Source organism: Crassostrea angulata, chromosome 7, assembly GCF_025612915.1.
Source record: "Crassostrea angulata isolate pt1a10 chromosome 7, ASM2561291v2, whole genome shotgun sequence".
Classification (NCBI taxonomy): Eukaryota; Metazoa; Mollusca; class Bivalvia; order Ostreida; family Ostreidae; genus Magallana; species Magallana angulata.
In genome coordinates this window covers 45,893,300-45,921,190 of record NC_069117.1, presented here as the reverse complement: position 1 = coordinate 45,921,190, position 27,891 = coordinate 45,893,300, and the positions used below count along the sequence as shown (strand labels likewise).

The 27,891-nt window shown below is 34.3% G+C and overlaps 2 protein-coding genes across 5 annotated transcripts in view; both read right to left on the bottom strand.

Moving 5' to 3' along the window:
* Nucleotides 1–246: 246 nt before the first annotated feature.
* LOC128156104 (chitin synthase chs-2-like) lies at nucleotides 247–20,692 on the bottom strand. 3 transcript variants are annotated; one of them, XM_052818112.1, is made up of 17 exons: nucleotides 20,533–20,692; nucleotides 12,513–12,793; nucleotides 11,789–11,861; nucleotides 7,688–7,801; nucleotides 7,170–7,426; nucleotides 6,569–7,019; nucleotides 5,523–6,472; nucleotides 5,331–5,436; nucleotides 5,064–5,236; nucleotides 4,693–4,881; nucleotides 4,357–4,510; nucleotides 4,032–4,242; nucleotides 3,722–3,922; nucleotides 3,205–3,599; nucleotides 2,602–3,093; nucleotides 2,357–2,498; nucleotides 247–2,266 (listed from the first exon to the last, which is right to left on the bottom strand). In XM_052818112.1, the coding sequence occupies exons 2-17, from the start codon at nucleotides 12,572–12,574 to the stop codon at nucleotides 822–824; spliced, it is 5,415 nt and encodes a 1,804-aa protein (XP_052674072.1). In that variant the 5' UTR covers nucleotides 12,575–12,793; nucleotides 20,533–20,692; the 3' UTR covers nucleotides 247–821. The 3 variants fall into 3 exon arrangements, with proteins under 3 accessions (XP_052674072.1, XP_052674070.1, XP_052674071.1); XM_052818110.1 differs by lacking the exons at nucleotides 12,513–12,793; nucleotides 20,533–20,692 and having other exon boundaries at nucleotides 11,789–12,023; XM_052818111.1 differs by lacking the exons at nucleotides 12,513–12,793; nucleotides 20,533–20,692 and having other exon boundaries at nucleotides 5,064–5,233; nucleotides 11,789–12,023.
* Nucleotides 20,693–21,958: 1,266 nt separating this feature from the next.
* LOC128155136 (potassium voltage-gated channel subfamily H member 8-like) overlaps nucleotides 21,959–27,891 on the bottom strand; it is a 40,963-nt gene continuing 35,030 nt past the window's right edge. For both annotated transcript variants that reach the window (XM_052816703.1, XM_052816704.1), the window contains 7 exons: nucleotides 27,188–27,376; nucleotides 26,601–26,800; nucleotides 25,961–26,210; nucleotides 24,728–24,945; nucleotides 24,321–24,553; nucleotides 23,972–24,066; nucleotides 21,959–23,216 (listed from right to left, as the gene is read on the bottom strand). In XM_052816703.1, the coding sequence (XP_052672663.1) occupies nucleotides 22,510–23,216; nucleotides 23,972–24,066; nucleotides 24,321–24,553; nucleotides 24,728–24,945; nucleotides 25,961–26,210; nucleotides 26,601–26,800; nucleotides 27,188–27,376 (1,892 nt within the window). In that variant the 3' untranslated portion in view covers nucleotides 21,959–22,509. The remainder of the gene's footprint in view (nucleotides 23,217–23,971; nucleotides 24,067–24,320; nucleotides 24,554–24,727; nucleotides 24,946–25,960; nucleotides 26,211–26,600; nucleotides 26,801–27,187; nucleotides 27,377–27,891) is intronic.

Here is a 27,891-nt window from a genome sequence, read left to right as displayed (position 1 = left end):
ATAAGAAAATCAGGCCTTATGTTAACAAAATTTCAACAAGATCTATTTTGAATTAAGCCTCATGTTTTTACTATAAATTACTTTTGTAAAAGCAAAATATTCCCTGCATAAATACTTTATCTGTTTGAGAGTTTCTCAATGTTAGTAAATGTTCTACGTGAAGTACTAAAATAAAGTTATCTGACAAGTATTATAATAGCATTGCGTAAATTCGATTCTCTTTGCACGCAAAATTAAATACACATGTACGTCATTTATAATTTTATTTCAAACTCAAAAATGTATACATTCTTTTGCAAACCACTATTGCAGAAATACGTGATTTTTAATCATTAATGACGATGTCATATTCATAGCATTGATGTATATACATAATATCAAGGTGAATCCCAAGACGGCTTTTCATTAGCCGAGGGTTAAAAGAATAAATAAGCAATTAGGTACAGCAAATTATTGGCTTCAAAAAAATAATATACCAGAGCAAATAGATAAAAACGAAATAGGCGTCAAATGAAAGATACTGGGTTCTCTTGCAGGAAGAATACGTGTTCAAATAAATTGGCTGTGATGAATATAAAGAAGATGTCTTTTAACTTTGGTTGATAAAAACTTGCTACTGGGTCGTTGCTATGCTATGTTAAAATTCAAGAGGTACTCCCAAAGATATTTAGACGTTAATGGGTCACAGAGTAACATGGTAGACAAACATTCCTCCACCGGCGAACGGTCCCTATTTACAATGAACACAGCTAAAATAAAACATAAATTGTACTTAGAATTCAAAATTGGCACATTTCGTCTTACATATCAACTTTTTTTCGCTACAGATGAGTATCTCCGTTTCCATTTTCACTTTCTCGTTTATTTTCAATCACATCCACGCTTATCGTGTTCATTTCCACACTTTTCGGTCTTTTATCAGTTGTACTGTTGGGCGAGGACTCTTTGGAAGATTTTAGATCCGCCTCCTCGTAGTCGGAGTCCTCGCTGTCCGAATCCACCTCCTCAACTGCGTCGTAGAGATTTTCGGCCGAAAATCTGGATTTCTGGAGAGCGTTGATTTCTGCTGTGGTGACCCGTCTTCCAGCCTGCTCGCTTCCCAGATTTTCCAACTCGCTCGTTATGATATTCAAAATAGGTTCCGCATAACTGTTTCTTTGTGATAGAGAACCTAAATCGGGTAAAGTGTTCACAGAAAACTCACTGTTCGATCTTGTCATTTTTGAAATTCCTCTGATCCAAGAATTCCTTTTATCGTCTTCGGTAATAGTGTTAAGACTTGTTCTAGACTGTGCAGCAAGTCGCAACAATGAACCCCATTTGTCTCCTGTGGAATCAAATTTGGTCGCTTTTGCAAGACGATGCCACCTGGATTTGATGACGTGGGCTTTATTCAAAACCATATCCCTGTTTTGTTCCAGAGAAGCCATAGCTTTCTTTGCTTTTTTGCTTCTTCGCTTTTTACTACTTCCTTTTTCATTCTTATTCCCATTCCCTCCATTTTCGAGGTCTTTGGCAAATTCCATGTAATTTTTCAAGAATTTGCCGCTAAGATTTCCCGAATGAGGCGCCTGGGTTTTCTTTCTTCGAATAATTTTGAGCACCGTTTTCTTACGCTTCATCTTTGGCGAGTCATCCTGAGTGATGCTACTGTCCTCGTCTAGATCGCTTCCAATCGTTGAAATACTTCTGTTATCATCGTCATCTTCGAATTTTTGGAATTCTTTTACGAGAGCGATTTTGGAGGCAAGGTCCATTTGGTTAACTTCATTCTGATTTGGCTTCATACAGTTGACTTCCGTTGTAGACATAATATGCATGAATGTTGCCAGCCGGTGGAAAAACATGGATATAAACTGAATCAAGAGAGCAATACCAAAGATGGCCATAAAAAGCATTGAAATCGGCTCCAACGATAAAGGTTTGTTACTGATTAAATCGTGACATGGCAAAGGAATGGAAAGACCGGCTCCGTTCATGGCATTAGAATACTGCAAACTAAAAATAATGATAATGAACAGGGCGTTCATCATGAAAAACATCAAGCTCATCTTGTTTCTCATCTCCAGAAGATCCGTCTCCATCTTTTTCTTGTGCTCTTCGTTGTGCTGCAGTGGATACAAGTACTTAGAAATAAGCTCGGTCCAAAAGGTTTTCTCTTCTTTGCTTAGGAATCGGACTCGTCCATGACCAATGTCATCGTCGTGAATCCAGAATGGCGTATCGTCTTCATGCGGGCTCATTTTTGATTGGTATATTGGATTGTCTGTAAATATTAATTGAAAAAAAGTTTCATCATTGATTTCAAAAGAATCTATCATGCAACAATATCAAGAGAAAACATGCATTAACTTACATCTAACGTCTCCGTTATCAAGAGAATTTCTCAGTAGGCCGTCGCTCTTTTGCTTCATGTCGCTCTCCGAAACATTGGTCTCCGCGTCAATCATAACTTTCTCTTGAACGTCTTTTGGAAGAGCCATTATCCTCTCTAAACTCTATTCGCCAAAAAGTAAAAAATAATAGAATAACATTAATTAAAATGTTTAAGACTTATCGTTGTCTTACTGTAAACTGGAATGACAAGGCATCATTTCTTACCTCCAGTTTAGTTAAAACTTCCTCGAAACGTTTATCGGCATCATCAGGTTTTGGTCGAGGGCAACAGAGACACTTGAACAAGTTTCCAAATGAGAAGGCATATTCACTAACTTCTGTGTTGCTAGAACTGGAAAACTTGTTCAAAATGGAAGCGATTTTGCCATCCTTCTTTTTCTGTGGTTTGGCATTAGGTTGGGCTGCAATGGCGTTTTCTCTTGTTCCCCAAGATACCACATGTAAATTACATATGGAGTAGATCATCAGAAGCATAGACATACTGGGAATCGAGAGGAAGTACAGGGCGCCATGAAGAATACAGTAAAACTCCTGGGGATGAAGAATGGCCGCAATCACAAACGTCCCAACGACAAAGATCATGAAGATCGTGGTCGGAGAACACAGTCCTTCCCTTTTCATCTCCAGGCCGATTCCTACGACTACTACCATCATCAGGAGAGAATAGATCAGGGACAGCAGCTGGGCAAGGAGAATCTAAGGAAAGTAGAGTAGAATAATTCCTTACTTACTACTGGTAAAAAACGGACAGGAAATGCTTAATGGTCGTTGTTTTACATGTATATACATAACGATTTATAATCTCACCTGCCACTTTGACTCAAAAAGAAAACAGCTCAACAGGAAAAATAACAATGGAACAATGTTGATCATGAATGAAGTGATCAGGTCAATGCGGAACGCGCTGTTTAATGCGCCAACTATCAGCAGGAAAATAGTTCCGGGCGTCACTAATGAAGACAGAAACAGGAGTCCCTGGTACAAGATGTACAGAAATGATATGTTTTCGTTGATGCTGATGACGTTTCTCCAGTCCATTAGTAGATCCATGATGTTTGCCATTGTGGACGGGGACCAGCGACGTCTTTGGTTGTAGAACTCTCCGAATCCTTCCGGGGCATAGGTCAGGGCGTCAGCAGCCGCCGAGTACTCCACCCTGTAACCTTGCTGTAGAAGTAATGTACAGAGCCATCGATCCTCGCCTGGAAAAGAAAGATTGGTGGATTAATAAGTTTCGTTAAATAAATGGTAAACACTTGAGAAACCCTATGTTTCATTCTTTTGTTTCCGAACGCAATCATACATGTATATATGTCAATATTACCTTGATCAAACTGAATGTAGTGGCGGGCATTTGATGATGTCGTAGCATATTTCCTCATAACATTATCGTCCATTAGGGCGGATGCACGGAACAAAGAAAAACAACCGGGACTACAGAGGACGCAACCAATCAGATGCTCTGTAGCTTTTTGTAGCCAATGACTCACAGCATATTCAAACTTCTGATACCAAATCATTGGACCTGTAAAAACGGTGAAAAGCGATACAAATGAATTTAGATGTTGTATTAAAAAAACAGATTAACACAAGAGTTAACTTTGCTTTTTTCAGCATTCAAAATAAGGTTTTACCAGTTCCGATAGGGTGAATGCGTCCACAAGCAGCCCCCACTTTTTCATTCTTTCTCATTCGGTCAACAAGGAGCTGGACAGCTGACGGTTTGAAGTCCACGTCTCCATCCAAGGCAAGAATGAAAGTGTTGTCTGCGATCGTTTGCTTTCTCCTGGCGTCGAGGGGCTGTGCAACAAGCTTATAGCCCAGAAGGTAATACATGTACATGACCTGAAAAAATTAAAGTTGTTAAAGGTATTTCAAAAATTAACAATACTAAGATCTCTCAGATTAAAGATGACATCGGAAAATATTCTTCAATATATTGATTTAGTTTTATTTCACCTGGCTCCATCGTTTCTTGTGGCGGATCTTGACTTTGTCCTTCATATGGACATACAGTTTATTACCACCAGGAAGTGTCCATTCAAGTCGACCGCCATAGGGCGTCGGATACTTGGTGGGAGGGGGTATTTTGACTGGTACCTTATGTACCTTACTGAAATTAGCAAAATTAACAACTGTCTTACATTCTTTCTTTTAAAATACAAATTAGATAAAAAAAATCAAAATCTACATACATTCACTGATAACAGTTGATAAACCATTATAACCATAATTGAATACAAATACGTTTATAAGGTGTTTATTTGATTGTTGATAAATTGATAAACATCGCACCTTGCGGCCGCATCCATGACTAGCAGTAACTGTTTCACAAAACTGTTGACGCGATAAAGGTATTCATCGTCATCATGGGGCTCAAATGCGTCGTCAAAAAACACATGCGTCTCAAACTCATAGTAATCGGGATCCACGACATCAAAGAACTTCTGCGCATTTTTCCTTGCACACTGATCATTGTCAAGTCTAAAAATAATAACAGAACATCGCTAAAAGGACCAAGACAGACAAAATTTTGTTTAAAATGCTTTAACACACTTTTTCTTTCGAAAAAAAAATTAATTTTACAAGTTTGGGAAAAGTACTGATTATGAGGTCAATCATGGCGGCAATACAATAGTGTATACAATGGAGACTTTGAGGTGTACCTGAATAATGACGTCAATATCTGAATCATTTCTTTCGTCGTTTCGTGCCACATGGTTGCACACACGTAGATCATCGGGGTGTGATCGGTCTTGATGGACCTCCGACCTGGCAGTATTCCACGGTCCACATTTTTCATATTCATCTCGGGCGATTCGAATCCAAACCGTTTCTGCTGCAAAAAATATCAAAACTAAATAAGAAAGCAAAATCAAAGACAAAGGGTACTCGTTTTGAATTCGCAAAATACAAAGGCAAATTCTAGTTACCTTTTCTGAGCCTAAGCGGCCATCTCTATCCTTGTCGTCTCTTCTTCTGTTTAGCATGAGTGACTGCTCCAGTAACACTCCGCAGTACAGAGGCTGAACAAACAACCTGTTAAAGAACGAAGAGGAGATCATATCATCGAAATAAAATACAAGAAACAAAAAAACAAAAGCTTTATTTTACAAATAATTTACCTCTCTGTCTGTACTAAACGCTCCACTCTTGGAATCCATATGTGGAATGTAACCCACATGAAAGATAACCACCATATTAAAGTAACTGGAAGAAAGTAATCCGACACCAGTGTCCGTAAGAAATCTTTGGAAACTCCATGAATATCACACGTCCAGTACAGATAATCCGGCATCAAGTTACCACCCTGTAACGTTTTCCAAGATTCACAGTTTTCTATGAAAAGACCAGCCATGATTGGGGCTGCCAGCATCAGAGGAAGAGAGAAGCTGACCACTTGGAGCATGATCTTGCAGGCTGACTTGGCAAGCGTATAGCAGAACAGGCAGCAGATTATCTGAACGACTGCCACCCAGAAAGCATCTTGTTTGTAAGCGGAGCTTTCCACGTTATAAGCGTCTTCTGGGTAGGCTAAATGAGGACACCCTTCTGCTCGATTGTGTCCTTCATAAAACAATGCTTTAACACAAGAAAGTTTAAGGTTGCTCATCAGAGCCATCATCATACACAGTGTGAGGACAACTTTCCATACACTTACTGCCGCATACAGCTTTGTTCTACTCCGACGAATGTTTCTCTTTAATTCCAATAAGGATAATCCAAATTTACCCAAATGCGTAAACTTGTTCACATAGTTCTCCCACCATCCCAAAGAAATCAGAAGCAAAGACACGAAAATTCCCCAGGATTGCTCAAAATCAATGCCTCTGAGTATATTCAGAAGTGGCCACAAGAGTAAAACAGAAGCTTGAATCAGCATAGCTAAAACGTCTGCGACAACCACGTAGAACTGCCGACCTGTTTCCTTCTGACTGTCGAACATCTTCAAGAAGGAAGGAATGAAGGCGACTCCAAAAGTCAGCATCAGTCCGCGTATTGGATCCACGTTTGGTAGAACGTAAAAGATGAATATGCAGATTCCAATTGAGTGAAGAGTTTCTATTGCCAGAGTCTATAAAAATGTGAATAGCGTTCATAAGTATTACATACTATCTAGAAACAGGTTTTTATTTTATTAAAATTTCAATTGTTTAAAAAAAACACTTACGATTATCAAGACTGAAAATGTTGGATTTCTCGTATTCTTGAAAAATATTCTCCAGACACATTTTGCAAATGTGAAAACATAGGGTGTGGTCGTCACCAAAAATAATGCCCAAAGCCACGTGACCTCAACGGTCTGTGATGGCTGAAAGTCGGCTCCCTTCACATCCGGTGCAACCCGAGTGCAAGAGGCCACGTGGCCATTATGCTTGCCTTTTGTGCACTTTAAGGTCACGTTTGAATACACGTTGGATGCAATTAGCAGCAGAGTACTTTTGCTGATCATCGTCATCACTAAAATTAATATTGTAAGTACAATGCTCACGAACACTTTTGCACTTTTTCGAAATAGGCTTACATAGTTTCCATCTATTGTTTTCGAAAATTCACGTGCTCCTACTCGAAACACGTCCCAAGGTTTCAAAGACGAAGGTTTAGAAGGCAAAGTTACGCTTCTGAAAAAGAAAAATTAAACAAAAATTTAGTAACGTGTATTAAGATAGAGGCACACTTACTATAAAATTATTCTTGTAATGTTTGTTTGTTAGGTCAATAATTTTTGTCTTCTTCAAAACAGATAGAAGAATATTAATATAGATACGTACGGGGCAGGGTCTTTGAGAGGCTCGTTGTGGGATGAAAGACTAGTATATCTGGGGAAAGAGTTGCTTTTCTCTTTGTCCTCCTTGATATTGACAGATTTTTCAAAGGAACCTGGGTCATCGGACTTGGTTTCCCTGGGTAGAGTTGAGGCCCTCGAGCTGGAGGACCCTTTCATATTGTCACTACTGGTATCACTCCAAGACGGTACCTCGATATTGACACCCGACATTAAAGGATTAACTATTCCGTTCGGGGGTATCTGTGAAAGTATTGACAAAGGAATTATATTATCGGTTACAAATTATATTTGAGATTACATGTAACACTTCTGATAAAGAAATCATATTACTTGTTACAAATTATACCAAATTTTGTTATTTCATGTAGTATTTCTGATAAATAAAATTACCTGTTACAAAGTATATTGTGATTACAAGTAATATTTCTGAGGCAGAAATTATATAGTATCCATAACAAACTACATCTGTGATTACATGTAATATTAAAAATTCGTAATTACATTTATCCCTTCTTTGGGTATGAGATTCTCTGTACTTGTGAAGTTACTTTCCATTGGCAAAGGTATAATTCTGTTTAAGTATGGACCCTCGGGCGATTTTTGTGGTTCACCATCCTGAAATGAAATAAACATAGTTATGAATGTAATTTACTGATTCATCAAAATCTTTTATCTTTAGAAGCTACATTTGTCATTCATGTTTGGAGAATTTTTCAATCTGGAATTTTACAAATTTGGAGTTCTACCCCTCATAGAAGTTTGAGTTCTGTCCCTATTGGAATTTGATTATCACCAAAACCACAATTTCTTCTACTGCCCACTTACAGAAATGCGTAAACGCAAAATTGATCAACGGACATTTTTTTAAAAAGATATCTAATCCTGTTGATATAACTCCCGCACAAATCAAACAGGCCACTTCAGGACAGCGGGCTAAGTATCAATGCTCAATTGATTTTCCGTAGGTGTATAAAGTTAGTGGATATTTTTTAAAATCCATTAATATGCTGTTATCCTTCTCACCTTTTTACAACCACACAAAACAATCCTTGAGTAAATATGAATGAGTAAGTTAGTATTCAACACTGCGGCGAGTTAAGAACTGTTAATTCCATTGCGTCCGTTTTGCGCTCTTTTCATTTTTGCATATCTAGCATTAAAAAATGTTCATATACGAATAAAAAAAAAATACTTTATCAATCTGTTTTCTATTTTCATTTACGATAATTAAGAATATATTTTTAAAAATGCCGATAAAAAACGAAATAAATTTAGCTGTATTATAGTAATCTGATAAATGAACAAAACAATAACGAGATTTTCAAAATTAAAAAAAAGCCCTCGTTGGATTATAGCAATTTTAAAAGACCAGCCAGATGTCACATTTTTTTTCTCCATCAGTTACTCACAAAATCTTTGTACACTTTTCTGAGACGGTCAGGAGTCCATAGCTTAGGAGTTACCAGCCTATCGGGGTCCATCGTCCTAACAGGCCCCCAGGGATATCATTTTTCATAAAGAGTGCACCACTAATTAACATGGTCTCTAATCGATCAAGTGACTAAATTAGGCAAAGGACAGCACAACAAATACATTATCCCAGTGAAAGTGGAAAGGATGTCGAAGTCAAAAAGTGATGCAAACATGGGGGTCACCAATGTTGTCTTATGGAGGATACAGGGACATTTCGCCGTATCCAGGGGTGGCATCAGTCACTTTGTTTACTGGCCAATATACGGGTAATGACGTTTACTTTGATAGTTCCCAGATCAAGCGGAAAGCGTCTTGATAAGCCAGCACGCTGTTTGCTATGATCGGGGAAATGTCTACAACTAATTGCTTTACGATGTAGATTTCACTTTCTAAGCTCTGGCACTAGATAGATACAGTAGCATTTGCACTGGTTACGTAATACGTGACCAAGATCACGTTTATTCATTAAGGAAATATTTAGTGATATTAATCTTGTGCAACTGATGTTCTGGTCTGAGGAACAATAATTAGTTTTTAGAATATGCTAAAAAAAAATTGAGGACGATTTAATAAGACCCTAAGCAGGCATACTGGAATTTTTTAATTTGTAAAATAACACATGTGGGTGTTTCATTATTTGTAAAAAATATATCAATAATATAGATATATCTTTTTTTAAGAACAAAAGAATGTTAAATTCATCCACATAAAATTATACATGTACGCAAATTACTTTACTCCTTACAGAAGTTAGCTATCTAATCTTCAAAAAAAGTTTGAGAAATATTTATTAATCCATCAGCACATCATTCTAATAATTAAACCTGGTAAATTTGAGGTTAATCTGTTTTCTTAAGGAGGCCAGGAGGTCAACAGATTAACCATCAGATCTACTCAAAATTTTAAGACATTTTCAGTTTAACTATAAACTATTATTAATTACAGAAAAAAGCGTAAATCTTGACTTTTAAATTTTGGTATTTTCTTATATTTTTATATAGAGTTCTTCTGGCCACGGCCATCGACTCGTCTTAAATTAGATAAAAAATCTAATCCAAATATCGACTTTACGTTTTTGGTATAAATTACGAGTCATTCAAAACACAAAACAATATACAGTTTTAAAAATCTACAATTAAATGAAAATGTATATTATGTCTTTGTTACCTATGTTTCAAAATTGATTTTTCAAGTAAGATTTGTGAAATTTTATGTTGTATTGATAGATTGCAATTTGTTTACAAATTTTAGAAAAAAAAATAGGACAAATATATTGAGCATTTTTTTTAAAATAATGTAAAATGTAAACGGCTAAGGAGACTGATAAAAGGAATCTTTTTGTTATATATTTGTTGTTGAACGTCCGATTGATGACTTTCCACAGTAGGTGGGGCATCTTTGTCGGTATTTACACCCACTTCCACGCGATACCTCATAGTCTATGATTAGGGTCACCTCAATCCCCGCAACTCTGGACCGGAAGTACTATAATCCGTCTTACCATTGCCCAAAGGTGGAAATTTTATTTAAATAATAGAATAAAAATATCTGCCACGTCCTTGCCAAAAGGACAATTTGAATTTTATAAATAAAATAAAAATTTTCTGCGATGTCTGTTCCTAAAGAGCAATTCAAATTTTAATGAAAAATATTCTGCAAGTTGAAAATTTTTTATGCACATATTGTTAAAACACACAAGTAGAAAATGCAGAAAAATTCTTAGGTCAAAGTTGACTCGTAATGAAATAACCATTCAGTGTGTAATGCATTTACAAAGAATAAAATTAAATTTAAAAAAAAAGCGGAAATATATCTTCTACGTTTTTCAATCAATATAAAATGCTGTTTCTCAGAAATTTTGTGAAAATTGATTAAAGTGTTGCTACAGATGAATAGAAATTAAATATAAAAAGTTCTATAGCTACAGATGAATAAAAATCTAAAATAAAAAGTTCTATTCTAAAGAAATTTTATTTTGATTTACATAAGTTTTCTTTAAAATAGAGAATTGCATTTATCGTATAACTTTTCTAAAGTTGTTACTTTATCGAAATAGTTATACAAGTGGGATCAAAGTTTAAATGACCGTTCATGTAGACAGTCCAATATGCATGTCAAGTATCTAAGCTAAACTTTTCCAGTTGAAAGGTTGATTTATACAGCTGCGTTCGCTGAAAGACATCTGTGTTTGGCCTAACCTTTTTGATGACCAAAGAATATGATTTAGTATAATTTGAAACTAAAGGACAATGTAAAATCTAGGAATGTTTCACAATTGTTAAGAAGAATTCTTAATTACAAACATTGTAAATTCTCTCACCAGCTTCAGTTTAAAAAGTCATTCATTAAATCCAGTCAGTGATGACTAAGTTTGTTATCTTTTTATTGACAAAGTTGAAAAGATTTCAATTAAATAGTAAATGTCATATATATTTTTTCGACAAATGTTTGGAATGCAGACCAAATATTTCATATAATGTATCTTAATAACATTCCGATGCCCGGGCGTACGTACACGAACTCATTAGAGCCGAGTTTATTTCCTTCCGAAGACAAACTCGCGGATTCCATTAGAACATAGTTTTCAGTTTAGGCCCTGACAAATTACATTTGGTGTGTCTGGACTTGGTAAGATAGAAACACTGTGTTTTATATATATATACACAGTCAGAATCATGTCTTTGATAAACAACATAATCAAGATTGGAATTATTTTTGAAATTAAGAGCAAAGTTATTAAACCACCGTAGATTTAATTTTTTTTTTCATTTTCATAATACGATTGTATGAAGCTATTGTATATGCATCTGAAAATTAATAAAGTTTTTACCAATTTTAATACCCTTATGTTTCTTATTAAATCAATGTATAAATTGTAAGTGATACACCAATATTCCCTCACTTTAGACCAAATTCCTTTCTTTTCCGAGTCATTTTCTTTTAGATATAGTAGCTTTAATATTTGCAAATGAAGATAAAAAAGACCAATAAGTTTTATTTTCAATCAGTATTTTCAAAAGTAAAACGTCAAAAGTACAACAATATTATTGTACACGGAAACTTATGATAAAAAAGTATTTTCATATAAAAATAATCAGAATTGATACATGTACAAGTAAGCATACTTACGTTTTCAATTTTACATTCCATGTCTTCTTGATTCATGCCATTGACTTTGTAAACCATCTTGTATTTGCCAAAGCTAGAAGAAGAGTTAGAGAAGTCATCTTCATCAGAAAAAGCTGTTATATCTGTCGCAATGGACGAACAGTCATCACTCATTGTTTCACAGGTAACGTTCAGGTAAAATTTAAAATGAGCACTGGGATTAAAATGATTGAGTCGAAAGTTAGAAGCTTGAATGATTTTACTTTCACCCGCCGTTTACTTTATTTGTTTTGAACATGTTGCTTAATGTTTCAGTAATCTTAATATACCAGTGGGTTCAACCCTGATGATTAATGTACGAATGTAAATTTCTGTTGTGCTACGGAAGTGGCTATGTACGCCCTCTGTTAGATATCACGTATGTATAAGTCTTTCTGAGTTACAGGTACTTCTTTTCAGTATGTGTTTAAATACTCCCACGCATTTCATTTGACAAGCATTCATAAAATACAATAAACAATCAATCAAAAATATTTACAAATGAAAATACAATTTTTTTTTCTACAACCACTGGCAATTCGGTACAGAAATACGGAAGAACAGCATATTAAGGTGGATCTACATGTACCCTATGTCGTGTTTCTGTACATGTATGCGTGTACACAACTGATTTACAAAAGAAGAAAAATACCTTTGATTTGCAGATAATTTGATTAGAAATAAAGCATTTACAGAAATTTCGTACCCTTTATAAAATTTTCGAGGCGAACCCTCTGGAGGGTGGATATTCAGGTTATTTGATGTCATCCTTATATGGCGTCAGGCAGGCGGGGAAGATAGTAACAGTTTTTGGGCGCAGTGTTTGTTAGTGTTATAAGAATGCTGTATCTATTCCAATCCTGTACACGTCAGTCTAATTAGTCACAAAAGCTACGACATTCCATTTCGCCTGCCAGGAAGATGCTACTGGTCCGGAATCACGTGGTGTAAAAAATGTCGTCTGGTAAGGCTACTGAAATATCCCGTCTGCAAGTATAAAAAGAAACATACAGTTACGCTCTACGCTGTGACAGTGTTTAGTCAGGGGCAGTTTAATTAAGGTAAAAAGACATTCCAGACATGAAAGCCGGGTTTATGGGTATATCTTCTTTTTTTATTCTTGGACGAAAGATGTTGAATGCATTCTTTTTTAGTCTAGCCGATCGAATTGTTGAAACTAGGGTAATGGCATTCTTTAGAGATTATAGATTCAGATGTGATAATAGCAATACCATTGGTACCCTGACGGGTCCCAAGAAAAAGGGGGGTAATCTGAGACAGATAAAACAATTTGGTTACAGCTTTATCTGTAGAACTTATTCTGTCCAAATTATCCCGCGAGCATCAGAGTACGTTTCATGTTAGTAAAGTTTGTTTAAAGAAAATAATCCACTTATTTTCAAATTTCGCGATAAGAATATTTGGGGTCCGACATACTGTTTGTCCAGTAATGCCTTCGATTCACTGATCGTCAGAAGTTGAGCAACAGTGAATGATAAATGCTTTGTTTCATCATTCGTTTAAATGGTCATAATTACTTTGGTTTTCATCTCCTCTTTTGACGCCCTTTGCTATCATTCTATACGAACAGCTCTATACATTCAAACATTCTAGTCCAAGTGACACTCAAAACACTTGCACCTTTATTCAATCGATGTATTGCAAATGGTTATTTAATATACAGGTGAAATAACTTTGAAGCAAAATACGCTTTTAATGTTTGCTCTCTCAAACACGTTAAGCGATTTACCTGTCCCCCACAAGATTAATATCCAGAATTATTACTAGTAATCGAAATTTGTTGTCTCGCTTATTGCATGTTATCAAAATCGAATGTGGTAAACCTAATTTAATCCGGTTTTGGAGAATTATTGTAAAGAACTGAAGAAAGTATACGATGCAATCCAGTTTCATAAGTTATATTTTACAAATTTTAAAGGGACATGATCACGATTTTGGTCAACAATTATTTTTTCCGATATAATGTTAACAATGCTTCAGTAGGTCATTTTTAATAGTCAACCAAAATTTGAGTGTCTTTCGTCGAGTTATAAGCGAGCTATGCAAAAAAAAAAAGCTTTTGTTTACGTTTTGAGTGTTGAAGTACTAATTCAAGTTTTAGACTTAAAATGAATGTGTTAAACGTTTGAAACTGTTTATTTATGCCGAAAATGAATAAGACGATAGAAAAAAAGATTTTTTATTGGTATATTAAACCTTTATAAACAAAAACAGGGCACGAGCCTTGTTTACATGAACAAAGAAGTGTGAGCTCTGTAACTTGCTTATCATAATTCTACAGCTGACTCTCAAATTTCATTTGATTATTAGAAATGGATCCCATTAAAGCATTGCAAATAATAAAAATAGAAAAATTGAAATTGACCAAAATCGTGACCATGCCCCTTTAAATGTTGATCTTGCTTGTTAACAGTTATGCCTACTATGTATTTTGTTTTATTTATTAAATAAAGGAAATGAATTTGGACAAAATGTTTGAATGTCAAGCTTGGAGATCTGTAAACTGACGGGCTAACAGGCCCATATTCCAACATAAGTTTTAAAAAAATACAGAATCAAAGCTAAATATATTTTTGTCTTGCTTATGTCTTTTGCGTAAATCCGGTGTTTTATTTATTATTTTGATTTTAATTAATAGAAATATATTCGATATGCCAGACACTGACCTGTGTGGTTTTTTTTCTTCATAGTAGTCACACCCTCATATTTATTTCAATCTACCTCCTTCAAAGTTTGATAACATCATGGAATTTTGGGAATTTAGGATTTTGACAGCCTCATGTGCCGCTTAAATTACATGCACTTACATCTTTTTTATTTATTTATTTATTTATTTATTCATTTATTTATTTATTTATTTATTTATATTTAAAACACGGATCGTCTCCAAAAAGTACGACGTACATGTATTTATAAATGTAACTTTAATATCGTCCAATGAGGTTGCTAACTTGTTTATCACAATTATGTAACACATCTGATACACGTAAATATTTTTTTTCTATTTAGATATTAATTTACTTTGCAAACATTCTTGGCTGTTTGAAATAAGAATGGTACACTGATGTTATTATGTTCTTATGCAATATGCTAAATGTTTAGAAATACAGTTAAACCGTGAAGCCAAATAGACAAATCTCAAACCCAAAACAAATCCAAAAACAAAGGATAAAACCGAACACATCGCAACTTCTTTGTCCTTTGTATGGCTTATGGCTTATTTCCTAATGGTTAGATGGTTAATCAAAAGTTTGTTTCTGTGACTTTGCAAAAGAGAGGGCGTGTCAGGATAATACTTTCTAAAATTAAAGATGAATGTTGTCAATGAAATATTTAAAATTAAATTCATTTAAAATCAAAATACAGTAGTCTACACTAATTCAAACTCCTTTGCATTTACCGTACTTTTCAAAAGATATTGAATTAAAAATATCCTAGAATATAATTTTAAGTACCTTTTTATTTCTTTATCAATAGCCAATTTATACAATATACCCGTGCCGCTAATTTGCTTTTGTAGCCCATTTAGTGTTCAAAGTGTGTTTTAACAGTTTTGAGTGATATCACAAAATTTAAGAATACTGAAAAAAACAGGAGTATCATATCTTTCAGGTACTTAGGTTTGCAAAATTAATTCATAAATTTATAACTGGATTGGAATGAAAAGGAGTACTAGTATTTACACGTATTGCGTACAATATAAAACTTTTCAAGATTTTTACTGTCATTGTCCCATCAACTACCGTTGATAAATAAAAAGCACGGAAAGACTGTACCAGTTAAAATCCGACGAAGTAAAGAAAAAAACAACAAGCAAACAAACAAACAAACAAACAAAAAACCAAAGAAAAAATACACTTAAGCAAATTCAGCATATCTACTGCAAAAATTCTCTTCGATTGAATCTTTAAACGAAAATAATAAAAAACATGAAATAAAATCCGTAAACCCATCACTTTAAATTTTGCCCAGCGATATCATTAATTTAGTACCGATTTCTTTGTTTAACCGGCAATAAAAACAGTGGGTGTTAAATGTATTCGTTTCATTTGAATAAAAATACTCACCATTTTGCCTGAATTGCAAAAAAAAAACAATTGTCCATCTGCTTGCTTATTCAGGACATTTGCCTCTTTGTCATAAAAATGTCTTTTTCGATGTCAGAGGGGGTAAAGACAAAAGTAAGAATCAATAAAAGATGTGGGTGTGTCCCTCTTCCAGTGGATAAAATGTGTCAACAGGGCATTCCAAAACAAATTACTTTGGACCGAACAGTTCAAATATCATGAAATGGTGGCGTTGTGTGTCCAATCCAATATTTTACTATGATAAGGACTATCAATAATAAATTTGCTACCGCCCCTTTTTGGTGCTTGAAACTGATGTTCTGTCGCAGATTCTTATCTATAAAATTTTTATTTATAATCTTCAGATGTGCTAAAAAGGCATAGTTCCCATTGCCCGAGAGATCTTAATCTTTGGAAGGTTTGGTAGAAAAGTAAAGTGATGAAGTCCTCTGGGGTAAAGTGTCTACCGACAGAAAATAAAGCGCAGTGTTTAAATCTGTGATGTGGTTTTAATGAGGTGTACACACATTAGCGTGCTCGGATATCTAGGCAGGCAGAAGATAAGGACGGGTGGGAAGTGAAAGTTGTAGTGTTGGTAGAAACACTGGCAAAACAATGGAAATCGGAAGAGATACGGGAGATAACTCTATCTCAGGAAAGGATAATGAAGAAACAGATCCTTATAGATTTAGTAACTGAGCTTTATACATCCTGTCATTAGGGGCTTTTCCCCCATGTAAACCTGTATTACATTGAAAGAAGTATAGGAAGTTGCCGAAATATGTTAAAGATGATTTGTAGAAAATAGTTAGAGTCGGCATTTTGTACCACTGATACTCCTTTGTTTTGTGAGAAAACATTGAGAAAATCAGTAATGTAATAATCGCAATTGTGAATAATAGCGCATATGTCATAACCTTACTTCGATATTTGTATTAAACGCAGTATATAAAACTGTGCCGGATAATTATGCCAGTGCCAAGATGGCATTTTTGCACCCGTTTGAGATGCAGTTTCGGAAAAATCCATATTAGATACCAAATTATAGACCATTATCTACAGAGTATATAACCACTTTTGTCTTCAGTTTGCCTCACCTGACAGGTGAGATATTTACCTTTTAAAATTAATATCCCATAGGAATATAATGATTCCCATGAGGGAAATTATTTTACTACAGGATATATTGAAAATCCAATAGAATTTTCTAAATATCCTTTAGGAAATATATTTCCTATAGGAAATAATATTTCCTTTAGAAATATGTTTAGCCATGCAGGTATTTTTCCTATAAGAAATTCATATTTCCTATCGAATTTTGAAATACATGTACTATAGGAGTTTTGTTCAAATCCTATCGGAATTTAAATTCCTGTAGGAAATTTTATTATCATAGGAAATTCCAAAAATTCTATAGGAAAATGTTAAAGGAAAAAATATTTTCCTGAAGGAAATAAAGTTTTAAAGGTAAATATCTCACCTTTACAGGTGAGATAATTTAATAGCGAAGGTTCTAGGAAACTCCTGCAGCAATGGTTTAAACAGATGCAGAAATGCCACCTTGGCCTTGGCATAATTATCCGGCACAGTGTTATAAATATTATATTAGAGGCTTTTAATAAAAAGAACGATGCACTCGCAATTATGACGTTACATGCAGTATTACGCAATGATTTGTTATATGGGACAGTACATTTAAAGGCCTACATATAAATTAACTTTCGATACGTATTTAAAAGCCAGAATTTTTACTAAAATTTTCAGGCAATATTATTATTCACTGATTGAATTAATTTAAACAATTTAATAGACTTTTGAATACACCATCTTTTTTATATGACGTATGATAGACCGTTTTCTTAGATTAGGCTATAGTATTTTCAAATTCTTACTTGAATTTTTTAAAAAGTTTCACACGAATAAATTATTTGTCCCGATCGTACAAAATAATTTGATACCTTACATGCCGCCTCTATTAAACTTATATCAAATTGATTCAATTTGACTTAATATTAAAAGAAGTACTTGCTTATTAAATAACTTAGATAAAATTTGTACTGTATATGAATACCCGAACATGTATCATAAGACAATTTTAGAACATTAAATTGTCAGCTTCATTGTACTTTAAATTATGTAAAATATTCATTCTCATCACACGACCGAGAATTCCTGTTTTACCCGTTAGGTATATAATTTGACAAAATGGCTGATTTATGTCAAGACATAGGTGCGTATAAATTATTTACCAATCAACATCCCTGATATCTGTAATGGTATACAATCGGCTTAGGTTCCGGGTAAACGGTGCCTCAAGAGGAGATAATGATGTACAAGATGACTTTGTACCTAATGAAACATGTACTGGGTAACTGATACAACGGGGTCATAGAGACTCTTGTTTTGAGATAATTGTTGTGTCTTTGACAACAACATTTTGACAAGGGAACATTGAGTCACTTGTTGTCTTTACTGATCATCCTATACTTGTAAGACATAAACATGCTATAAGTTGAACTGATACGTCCCTTTAATGATTACATTTGTAATTGTTTGTTTGCTGTTTTACGTCCAATCAAGCTGTTTTTTAATCGTGTTGACACGTCACAAGAGATGCTCGATGCTATTGTTCAGGGTCTTATCGTGCTGATGCCTACCGTACCTGGTATTTTTTTTTAAAGATTTCATCTGGAATCAAAAAGCATGAATTTCATTTGTTTGGCAAAGGACATTTACATACGTCTATAGAGAAAATTAACAACAATTGTATTTTTAAACTTTTGTTAGTGCCTGGTGGTTATTTTTGCTTCCGTCACAGATGTATTTTTTAAAAAGAATTTTGTTTTTAAAATGTCTTTGGATAAACCACTTCTAAAAGAGATTATCATAACCACCTTTAATTTATTACTGATGTATCTCACCTGTCAAGTGAGATAATTAACTTTTATTACAGGTGAAAATGATAATATTTCAATAGAACCAATACCTTTTCTATTGGGATTATAATATTTTCTACCGTAAGAAAAACACTTACTTATGAAAATTCAAATTCAGAAAGGATTTGAATAAAAAAAAACTATTTGGTTTTTAACCCGCAAGGGAAACTAAGTTTTCTGATAAAGGAGAGCCACAAGTCCGAACAAATCCCTCTGGGAAATTCTTTGCTACTATAGGGTTTTTGGAACATCGTACGGGATTTTCTATTTGCTCTTTAGTAATTCAAAGTTATTTTACTCTTTATTAATTTTTTTTTTAATTTCAGATGTATATCTCACCTGTAAGTTGAGACACTGTTAAATCGTATATATTTAAGGTCAATCAAATGAAATATAGAACTGTTTTGAACCCTTCATTTTGAACAGATGAGTACAAAAACTGCCATTGCTACCGGCATTATTATTCGACAAAGTGCTTTTGCGTATATGTTGATTAATTTCACGTCGAGAATTTTTATTGACAACGTAATGTCACCAGTGACTATGACTAGCTTCCTAACATTCAGTCAAACCGCACGCTTAGCAACAATGCAAGATTTCTTTACGACCAAGTGATGATTCTAAAGTGATGCAAAAATCGACAAAAGCCGCTTCAGTAGCTGTAAACAGGAAGTAAAATCTAATGGTATCTTTTGCCATACATTGCGCATTGGGACTGATCTTAGGTTAAAAACGTACAAGCTTGATTGAAAAGCATGCAACACCAGGCAGCACCAGTCAAACGTTGGGTTGTAATCATTTCAGAAGAAATTTGAGCGAAAATGGAAGACATGTTCAATGCAAAAACACGAATGTGATAAGAATGTCATTTCTCACGCACTGTTAGCGTTTCCATCAATATCGGCATGTGCAAAAAATAAAATTTTGAAACTGTATATCGATGTTTTGTTAAATGTTTCCTGTAAAATTATACACTTCGAAAGATTAAGTTAAATTATGCTAAAACAGGGCAAATTCTGCCGTCAAAACTATTTTGAATAGAATATGTGTTTGTATTTTGGGAGTTTTTGGAGGAAGGAATGCGATGAGGAAAATATTCATATCAGTTTATAAATTGGCCGTCATGTATACTCTTGGGGTCGTTATATTCGCTCCACCTTAAAACAATTTTATCTTATTTTGAACATGTTCATTAATTAACCTTTTTTGTGACGTCTGGGGTATAGAAAAAAAAATATAAAGAGTGCTATTTCTGAAAGCACGAATACATAAATAAAATCCGAACACAAAACTGTCCATAATCTGTTCAAAAACTAGCACATAGTAGCAAATAGAACTTAAAGCCATGAGGAATTACGAATTAAAATGTGCACATTCAATATTCGTAGGTGCATGCTGTATTGTCTTAATTTTAAAACCGGACCAGAAGTAGTTGTCTCAACGTATTTAAATGTGATAGATATATTTAACACTCTTTCCTAGCTTTTTATTTTGAAGCAAAATTGTTCACGTGATTGAACCGTGGAATAAAAAATCTAGAGTATGTACAAGATCATATTTTTCTCAAACCATTGCTTTCACTTTTCTTATAAAAGTCCTTTCTAACAGTTTCGGGGAAAAATGTAATTAGCTGTTTCTTGCCATTTAGATAGACACGGAAGTTTTTAATTTTAACCTTTCTTGAACTGGTGCAAACTCTTACCTGAAGAACGAAATTGTTTTAAATCAAATCGTCAATATGGTTCTGGCATTACGTAAGATCACAGGTGTATATCCGTGTTTGGTCCTAAAGTTGAAATGAATTGCAGTTGACCAGGGAGATTAATTCAGCAATAATATAGTCTAAATCTTACTGGTAGATATGGCCCTGCGTCAATGTTTAATTAGTTGGCATATAACTGTTAAGTTAAACATCGGGCCCTGGCAGTATTATCCTCACCAGGCCTTACATATCCTGTCCATTGGTCGGTGATAAGGGAATCTGGCGACTCGGGGCATCTCTGATGTATTGAATCCACATAGAAACATACCCCGAGTACAGGGATGTCGCTAGGAAAGTGAATTCGTTACTCTTTAAGCCCTGTGTTTTAGCTACATGCCAGTTGCTCCGATTATACTTGGCCCCAGCTTCTATGTTTTTCTTCACTGATAGCAGAAAATTGTAAATTGAAGCATTAACTTTTTAGGAAAGGTAAACCTTGTTTTAAACCCTATTTACATGTTGTTTTGTGCCCAACCTGTCTCTTCTAACAGCGGAAAACCCAATAGAAAATAAAAACAAAAGAGAAATCAAATGAGAAACAAAATCGTTAAGATAGAAACAAAACTATTTAGTTCAGTTGTACTTTCAGTTACGCAATAATTCTTTTAATGGTTAATTAAGATTGTTTTGGTGTTAATAAGCTATTTTAATAAAATATTCAATCTGATGTGGACTTTACACTTTACTGTAGCTTGAAACAAAGACCCCATTATCTGTAAAATAGTATTTTAAACATTTTATCATAATTTTTCTGTGTAATATGTAATTGTTTGATTAACTTTCATGATAAATAGAATATTGCTTCTAGCAGGCGCCGATTTGGTATTGTACTTTCGGAGAATTCAGTCATTATAGCCGATGGACATTTCTAAACTAGTAATTCTAATTATTTAATCTTGCTATCAAGAAAAAAAAAGATAAATATAATTGATTTTTATAATCAGAATGTTCCCTTTTATCACAGCAGTTTATTTTACTCTGAGGCCGTAGTGATACATGTACGTTGGACAGTTTGGGGTTTATAGGATGCCATAGAAAACTGCTTGTAAAAAATCTTAACTTTTTAAAATAGTGCTAGTATATCGGGTATTATTTTGTTTGCTTGTATTTTCCTACTTTGCAAAATCATTTAACAATTAATTCTAAGTAAAATAATCTTCCATTCTTCATCTAAAATAATCTAACATTAAGTGTACAGAAAACCGGAAAGATACCAAGGAAGCATGCTTATTGACTGTGTTACATGCATTGTTAGTTTTCCAATTCATGTATTATGTACATCAGCTATGTCTACAGCTTATGCCTATTAAAGTAAGTCAGTTAATAGTCTATTAGAATGTATAAACAAATTCTACGAACTCAAAAACACCTAGCAATACTCTTTATTAAAGAATACAAGCCAGAAAAAAATCTTTTTAAAAGTATTTTCTTTCAAAAATGGTGTGTCAACATATATAACAACAATTATTCGTATGCATGTAAAAACAGCTCTGCAGAGTATAACTTCTTATACAAAAAATATTTATAAAAGGACAATTACAAACATACGACGCGAGTTTTCAAAGCAAACTGCATTAAAATATAGTTATTGTATTTTAACAATTTCAACTTCTTAAAAAGTTAAATCATGAAAAGATTGAAAAAAGTTTGCCGGGATAAAGAATATTCTTGGTCAAATAGTGAAGAATTAAAATTTTAATTGACAAATACTGTAAGTTAAGTGATCTTTAATTTTCTCTGTTTTTCTCAATTTTTTAAGTATATATGTACGGTTTGAGGGATAAAAGTTCGTACTCAGAAGCGTCTTATACACGTAGAGCCATAAAACCAATACTTCATTGAGTTGAAAAAAATAACAAGTAACAATTATGATATAAAACATCGTAACAAAACAGCAGCAAAGATGGCGCTGTGGGTTCAAAGGTTATTTGTCTCTAGTAGACAGCTGGATTTGGGTCTTTGGCTGGAGTAGCACGACTTGTAAGCATTATGGCGCCGAGACACATCCTCCACTGAAGCATCCTTAATCAAAATCTGTCGTTGAGCATCACTCAAATTGTTAAACGTTCTTGGTTCCGAAGCGGCCCTTCGGTACACCTTGGAGCTTTTCCCAAGAACACTCCTTTTGTTCGTAGATTGAGAATTTGGTACGTTTAGAACACTTTCACAAGAATACTTGTTCCGTCTTTCACACAGAGGAGCTCCAATCGACTCCATTGCTGGATGACTCCCCCCTAAATCGTGAGCTGGAATATATCTACGATTTCCAAGTCTATTTTGTGCGTTGAACTTGGTGTGCAAGATACTAGGGACTTCCAATTTACTGGCGGTTACGTCTATATCAGATATTTGAACATCATCACTATTATGAGAGCTAATGGAAAAATGCGGCCTGCCCATCGGCGAAAGAGGTGTATCAGGAACATATGATGACTCCGACGTACAACTGTTGGACAATAACCGTATGACGGTTTTCAGACTGGTGTCGATGTGGGAGACCTCGTGAGATATTCGATTCATGTTCTGTTCGATAAGACAGATGTTTGTTTTGGTCCCCTCCATCTCGGTGTGAAGGTTCTGAATAGAGTTCGATAAACTCTCCATTCCATGCAGCTGCTCTGATGCTTTAATGAAAAATTGCATTGGTAAAATGAATGTGATTTCCATAGCAACATTGGACTTTAATGGAATTTATTAAAAGAACCAAACTTCTTTTGAGACCTCCATCATAGAAAAAAAATCCAAAATAAAACATAATCTTCCTTAGACTGATAATATGTACTGTCAAAACATGATTCCCAAATTCCGATTTTAAAGGGGCATGGTAACGATTTTGGTCAGAAATTATTTTTCCGATTTTAATATTTACAATACTTCAAAAAGGCATTTTTAATAGGCAACCGAAATTTGAGTGTCATTGGTTGAATTATAAGCAAACTACAGAGCTTGAAATTCTTCGCTATGTAAACAAAGCGTTTGTTTACATTTTGAACGTTGAAGTAAAAATTTCAGTTTCAAACCTAAAACAAATGTGTTAAACGTTAGAAACTGTTTATCTATGCTTAAAATAAATAAAAAGATAGACAAACAAGCTGGAACAAGATTTTTTTACTGTTATATTTAACCTATTTAAACAAAAAACAGGGCACGAGCCTTGTTTACATAACAAAGAATTGTGAGCTCTGTATCTTAATTATAACTCTACAAATGACTCTCAAATTTTATTTGATCATTAGAAATACATTTTCAAAGCATTGTAAATAATAAAAACATTAAAATAGAATTTGACCAAAATCGTGACCATGTCTCTTTAAAATGATACAAAATAAGTGATAAAATAAATAAAAAACAACAACAACTAATACACATTCATAATTACTATTGGTATTCCGATGGCGTCTCCTGTTTGCTGCTCTGTTCAAAATTCGGCGGGAAGCTGTGACATTTCTTTTGGTAGGAGGACTGACCACCTCTCTAATATGTAAAAAAAAAACCTTGTTTCATTTCGATGTAATGTTTTTTTTAAATATATAGAAAAATCATAACACGACAAATAAGTAGACAACTATACCGTTTATTTTGTTCATTACAAATTAAGATTTTAAAATCGGTTTCATCGTTTAGTTTCTCAAAAAAAAAAAAATAATAATGCAACAACAGTGTTGCACCCCATAAAATGTCTTTTCTTGAAAGTGTATTTCAAACTTTAATTTATTTATTACGTCTACCTTGGATGATGCACTTCTCCATTCGGGACTTTGGGAACTTCCGTTCTCTCAGTACACAGCAATGGCGTCGCCGATTCGTTTTCACTGCTGTGTATTGTTTTAACAACGCTGTAGGTATTGTTGTTCTTTGTGATTTTACTGGTGAAAACAGTGTCACTGTCTGTTTCTTCCTCGTCCTCGGATATAGATGGCAGTTTGGTATCTCTCCCAATTCCTTTGTACTCAGTATCAGTCTGTTGGCAGATTTCAATTAAACATTGTGAATTATAAAAATGCAATATATGGTAGCATCTAAAGCATCTAAAAACACATGCACGTGGCTTTCTAGCTGTAACTCAAGCTCTACGGAGAAATTTTGGATATGTCAACCCGAATTTTCTCGGAAGGTTATAATATTGAACCCGTACCTCGCTTTCCTCGAACCCCTCTTTCAGATTGTACGTCAGATCATGGCGTATATCGTTCTGAAATTGCTCTGCAAAGTCCGGGTAGAGAGCCAGCACGTCCGTCAAACCTTTCATATTGATGGCTTGTAGGTCACAATACGTCAGAGATCTGACGTCACAGCTGGATATCCCGACCGGGTCCTCAAAGTTTATATCGGTACCAAATAGATCACCTTTGCCTGTAAATAAATGTCTAATGCCTAAAGAAATTTGTACTTATATTTTTTAATTCTTTCTTTTACTAAAACGTGAAATTCATACTTATTGAGTCATTGACTGAACAACCAGTGAATCAGCAAAGATATCTTTTATTTTATATATCTTAGACCCTGCATTTCAATAAAGATTTAAAATCAGAAGGTTTACTATTTTCTATTCATGTTGACATTTAATTACAAATTATCAGCGAAGTAACTCCTTAAAATTTCCTCACTTAAATTAAAATAATTTCAACTCCAATCTCTCTAATCTTAAATGGCGTTGGTGAGCTGATCCAAAGGTGCTTTGTTGACAGGACTAATCCCTAACCCCACTTACGAAACTAGACCCTTGCGGTTCTTTTTTACTTTGTATCAAATTGTAAACGTAACATTTGGCTGTGTATTCTGTTTCGCGCATTTGGCGGAATGCAGCTTCCGCAAATTCAAGTACTTCGCTAATGCTATGCAAATATGTACAAGAATAGTCACATTCAGGAATACGCTAATTCAAATCCCCTAACTAACACTAATTTGGGCCTAATATCGTACACGTCAAATATAATACGTTTACAGTATTCTTTTTCTTTAAGACAGGCAATTATGTTGACTTAACTTTTACTAATACATGTAAGTCTTATATTGTTGGGGGTAGTTTTTAATTGATTATTTAATAGCATTTATACTTTTATATCTCCCAAACCCAATATTCCTCTTTTTCTAAAATATATACAACTTGAAGTATAATTATATTAGTATATACACATTTATCTTCCTTAATACGCAAGTGCATGGGTTAATGTCTGGTAAATAAATAACGATTATTCACGAAAGTCTTGGGAAATACATTAAAACAGCAACTGAAAACCGTTATCTTTGAAAATTGAATTAACTGCTTGCGCAAAAGGTATGTAAATGGAATTAAAGATTTAAAAATCACAAGAATATTTCACACTTTACTGATAAGAAACGAGATAAATCTCTTTTAGATACCGACCTAATATGGCAACAACCATGTCTTGTTTAAGGACCTCCATGGACCCAGCACACAGAAGATAGACGTAGTTAATGGCGTCGCCTTTGTGTGCCAGAAATTCCCCGGGCGCTGAGAAAGCCCTTTTTGTGTGAAGAGAAATGGATTTGAGACAACCTTGCGTTGCATTCTCAAATATTGGTAAAGTGAGGATATCTTTATGCAAATGAAGGCCAATTTCCCCTCGCATTTCCTCGGGAAAATCTTTTAAAATCTAAAAACGAAATGACATAAAATGTCAGTAAATTTAATGTGAAATTCAAAAAGCAATTATAATTTGCTGACACAGGAAAAGTACTTCCTGGAATATTTTGCGTTGTCTGTAGCGTTCTTGCAAAACCTGGATTTGTATTTAAGATGGAAATATCAATCTAAATTGGTCAGTTTTAGATTTTTTAATCCATATTCTTGAGAATCTTTTGCAAACATTTACAAAACAGCAGTTTTTTAAAATTAAAACTGGACCTTCCTCTGTTTAAGAGAGAGAGAGAGAGAGAGAGAGAGAGAGAGAGAGAGAGAGAGAGAGAGAGAGAGAGAGATATGATCTTTAATCCGAATGGAATCAAGTTTATTAATGAAATGAGCATTACGATTGCTGCCTTACATCCAGTGTATCGATCCCGTTATTCATGGACCACATGGTCTGGTGGTACTCCTGCATCTTCTGCTTGAGTGGTTTAGGAACATGGTGTATCCTGAAGAAGTCCTTCAGGTCCTTGTTCTTGGAGTGGTAGTTAGCACGCCGGGCGTACATTCGCTGTATAATGGCCGTGACGTTACCGAAGACCACGGCATGCATCATAGCTGTTAAATGGCACGGGAGTGCATTGAAATTGAATAAGGCCATCATATTTTATGGACAATTTATATTTGTGGAACTTGTTAAATTTAAAATAAAAAAGACTATAATGCACAACTGCACAAAAGAATGGAAGACTAAATGCACAACTGCACAACAGACTAGAAAGATTGAAAAATAATCTACTATGATCTTTTAATTTATCAATTGATACATGTATGTCTACCCTATTCCTTTTTTTTTATCATGATTCTGAGAAATACTTATGCTTATGCTTATCGAAACGTGCTTAAGATATATTCTCCCCCATGAGGAGGTTTATACGTCAAAGAAAAAAGGAAAGGTGTTTAAAGTTGATTTATATTTCATAGAAAAAGTCACCCGAAACTTACCACCAATAAGCATCGCACACACAGAGAATATTTTCTCAGGGTTCGTGTTGGCCGACACATTGCCGAAGCCAACACTGGTTAAGCTGCTACATGTAAAATACAAAGCCGTGACGTACGCCGTGAAGGTATCCGGCGGATTGGATATGCTCACGGGTTGTTCAATTCTTTCTCCGAGCTCATACAGCCAGCCTATGATAAAGAAACGTCAGACTTATGGATAGATATTTTTATATTTGCTTCTTACTAACTTACAGAATAGAGATAAATGAACATCTTTAAGATATTATCTGGTTTTAAGAAGGAACATCATTTAAAAAAAAATGGTATGTTAACTATTAGGGGTATTACATCACAGTTGCCTTTTACCAGCCTCTGTGAATCTGCTTTATTTGGCGTGTAAAGATGTATTATAACCTGAACGACATAAAATGTTAAAGAGGTATATTACATCTTTGGGATATAAAAATGATAAAATCGAAGAGAAGTTTTTGTTGTCAATATTTCATGGAGACATATTATGAATTTTACTATATAGTCACGAATAATAAATCTCTTTTCTTTTAAAGTATATATATTTTATAATTACTCAATGTCCCTGATGGTCCTATGTCAAATAAAATAACCAATGAGAATAAACCACGTTTTTCATGCACGAAAATTACATTCATCCAAATACCTTGCTACATAATTAATGAGTGCTTCCG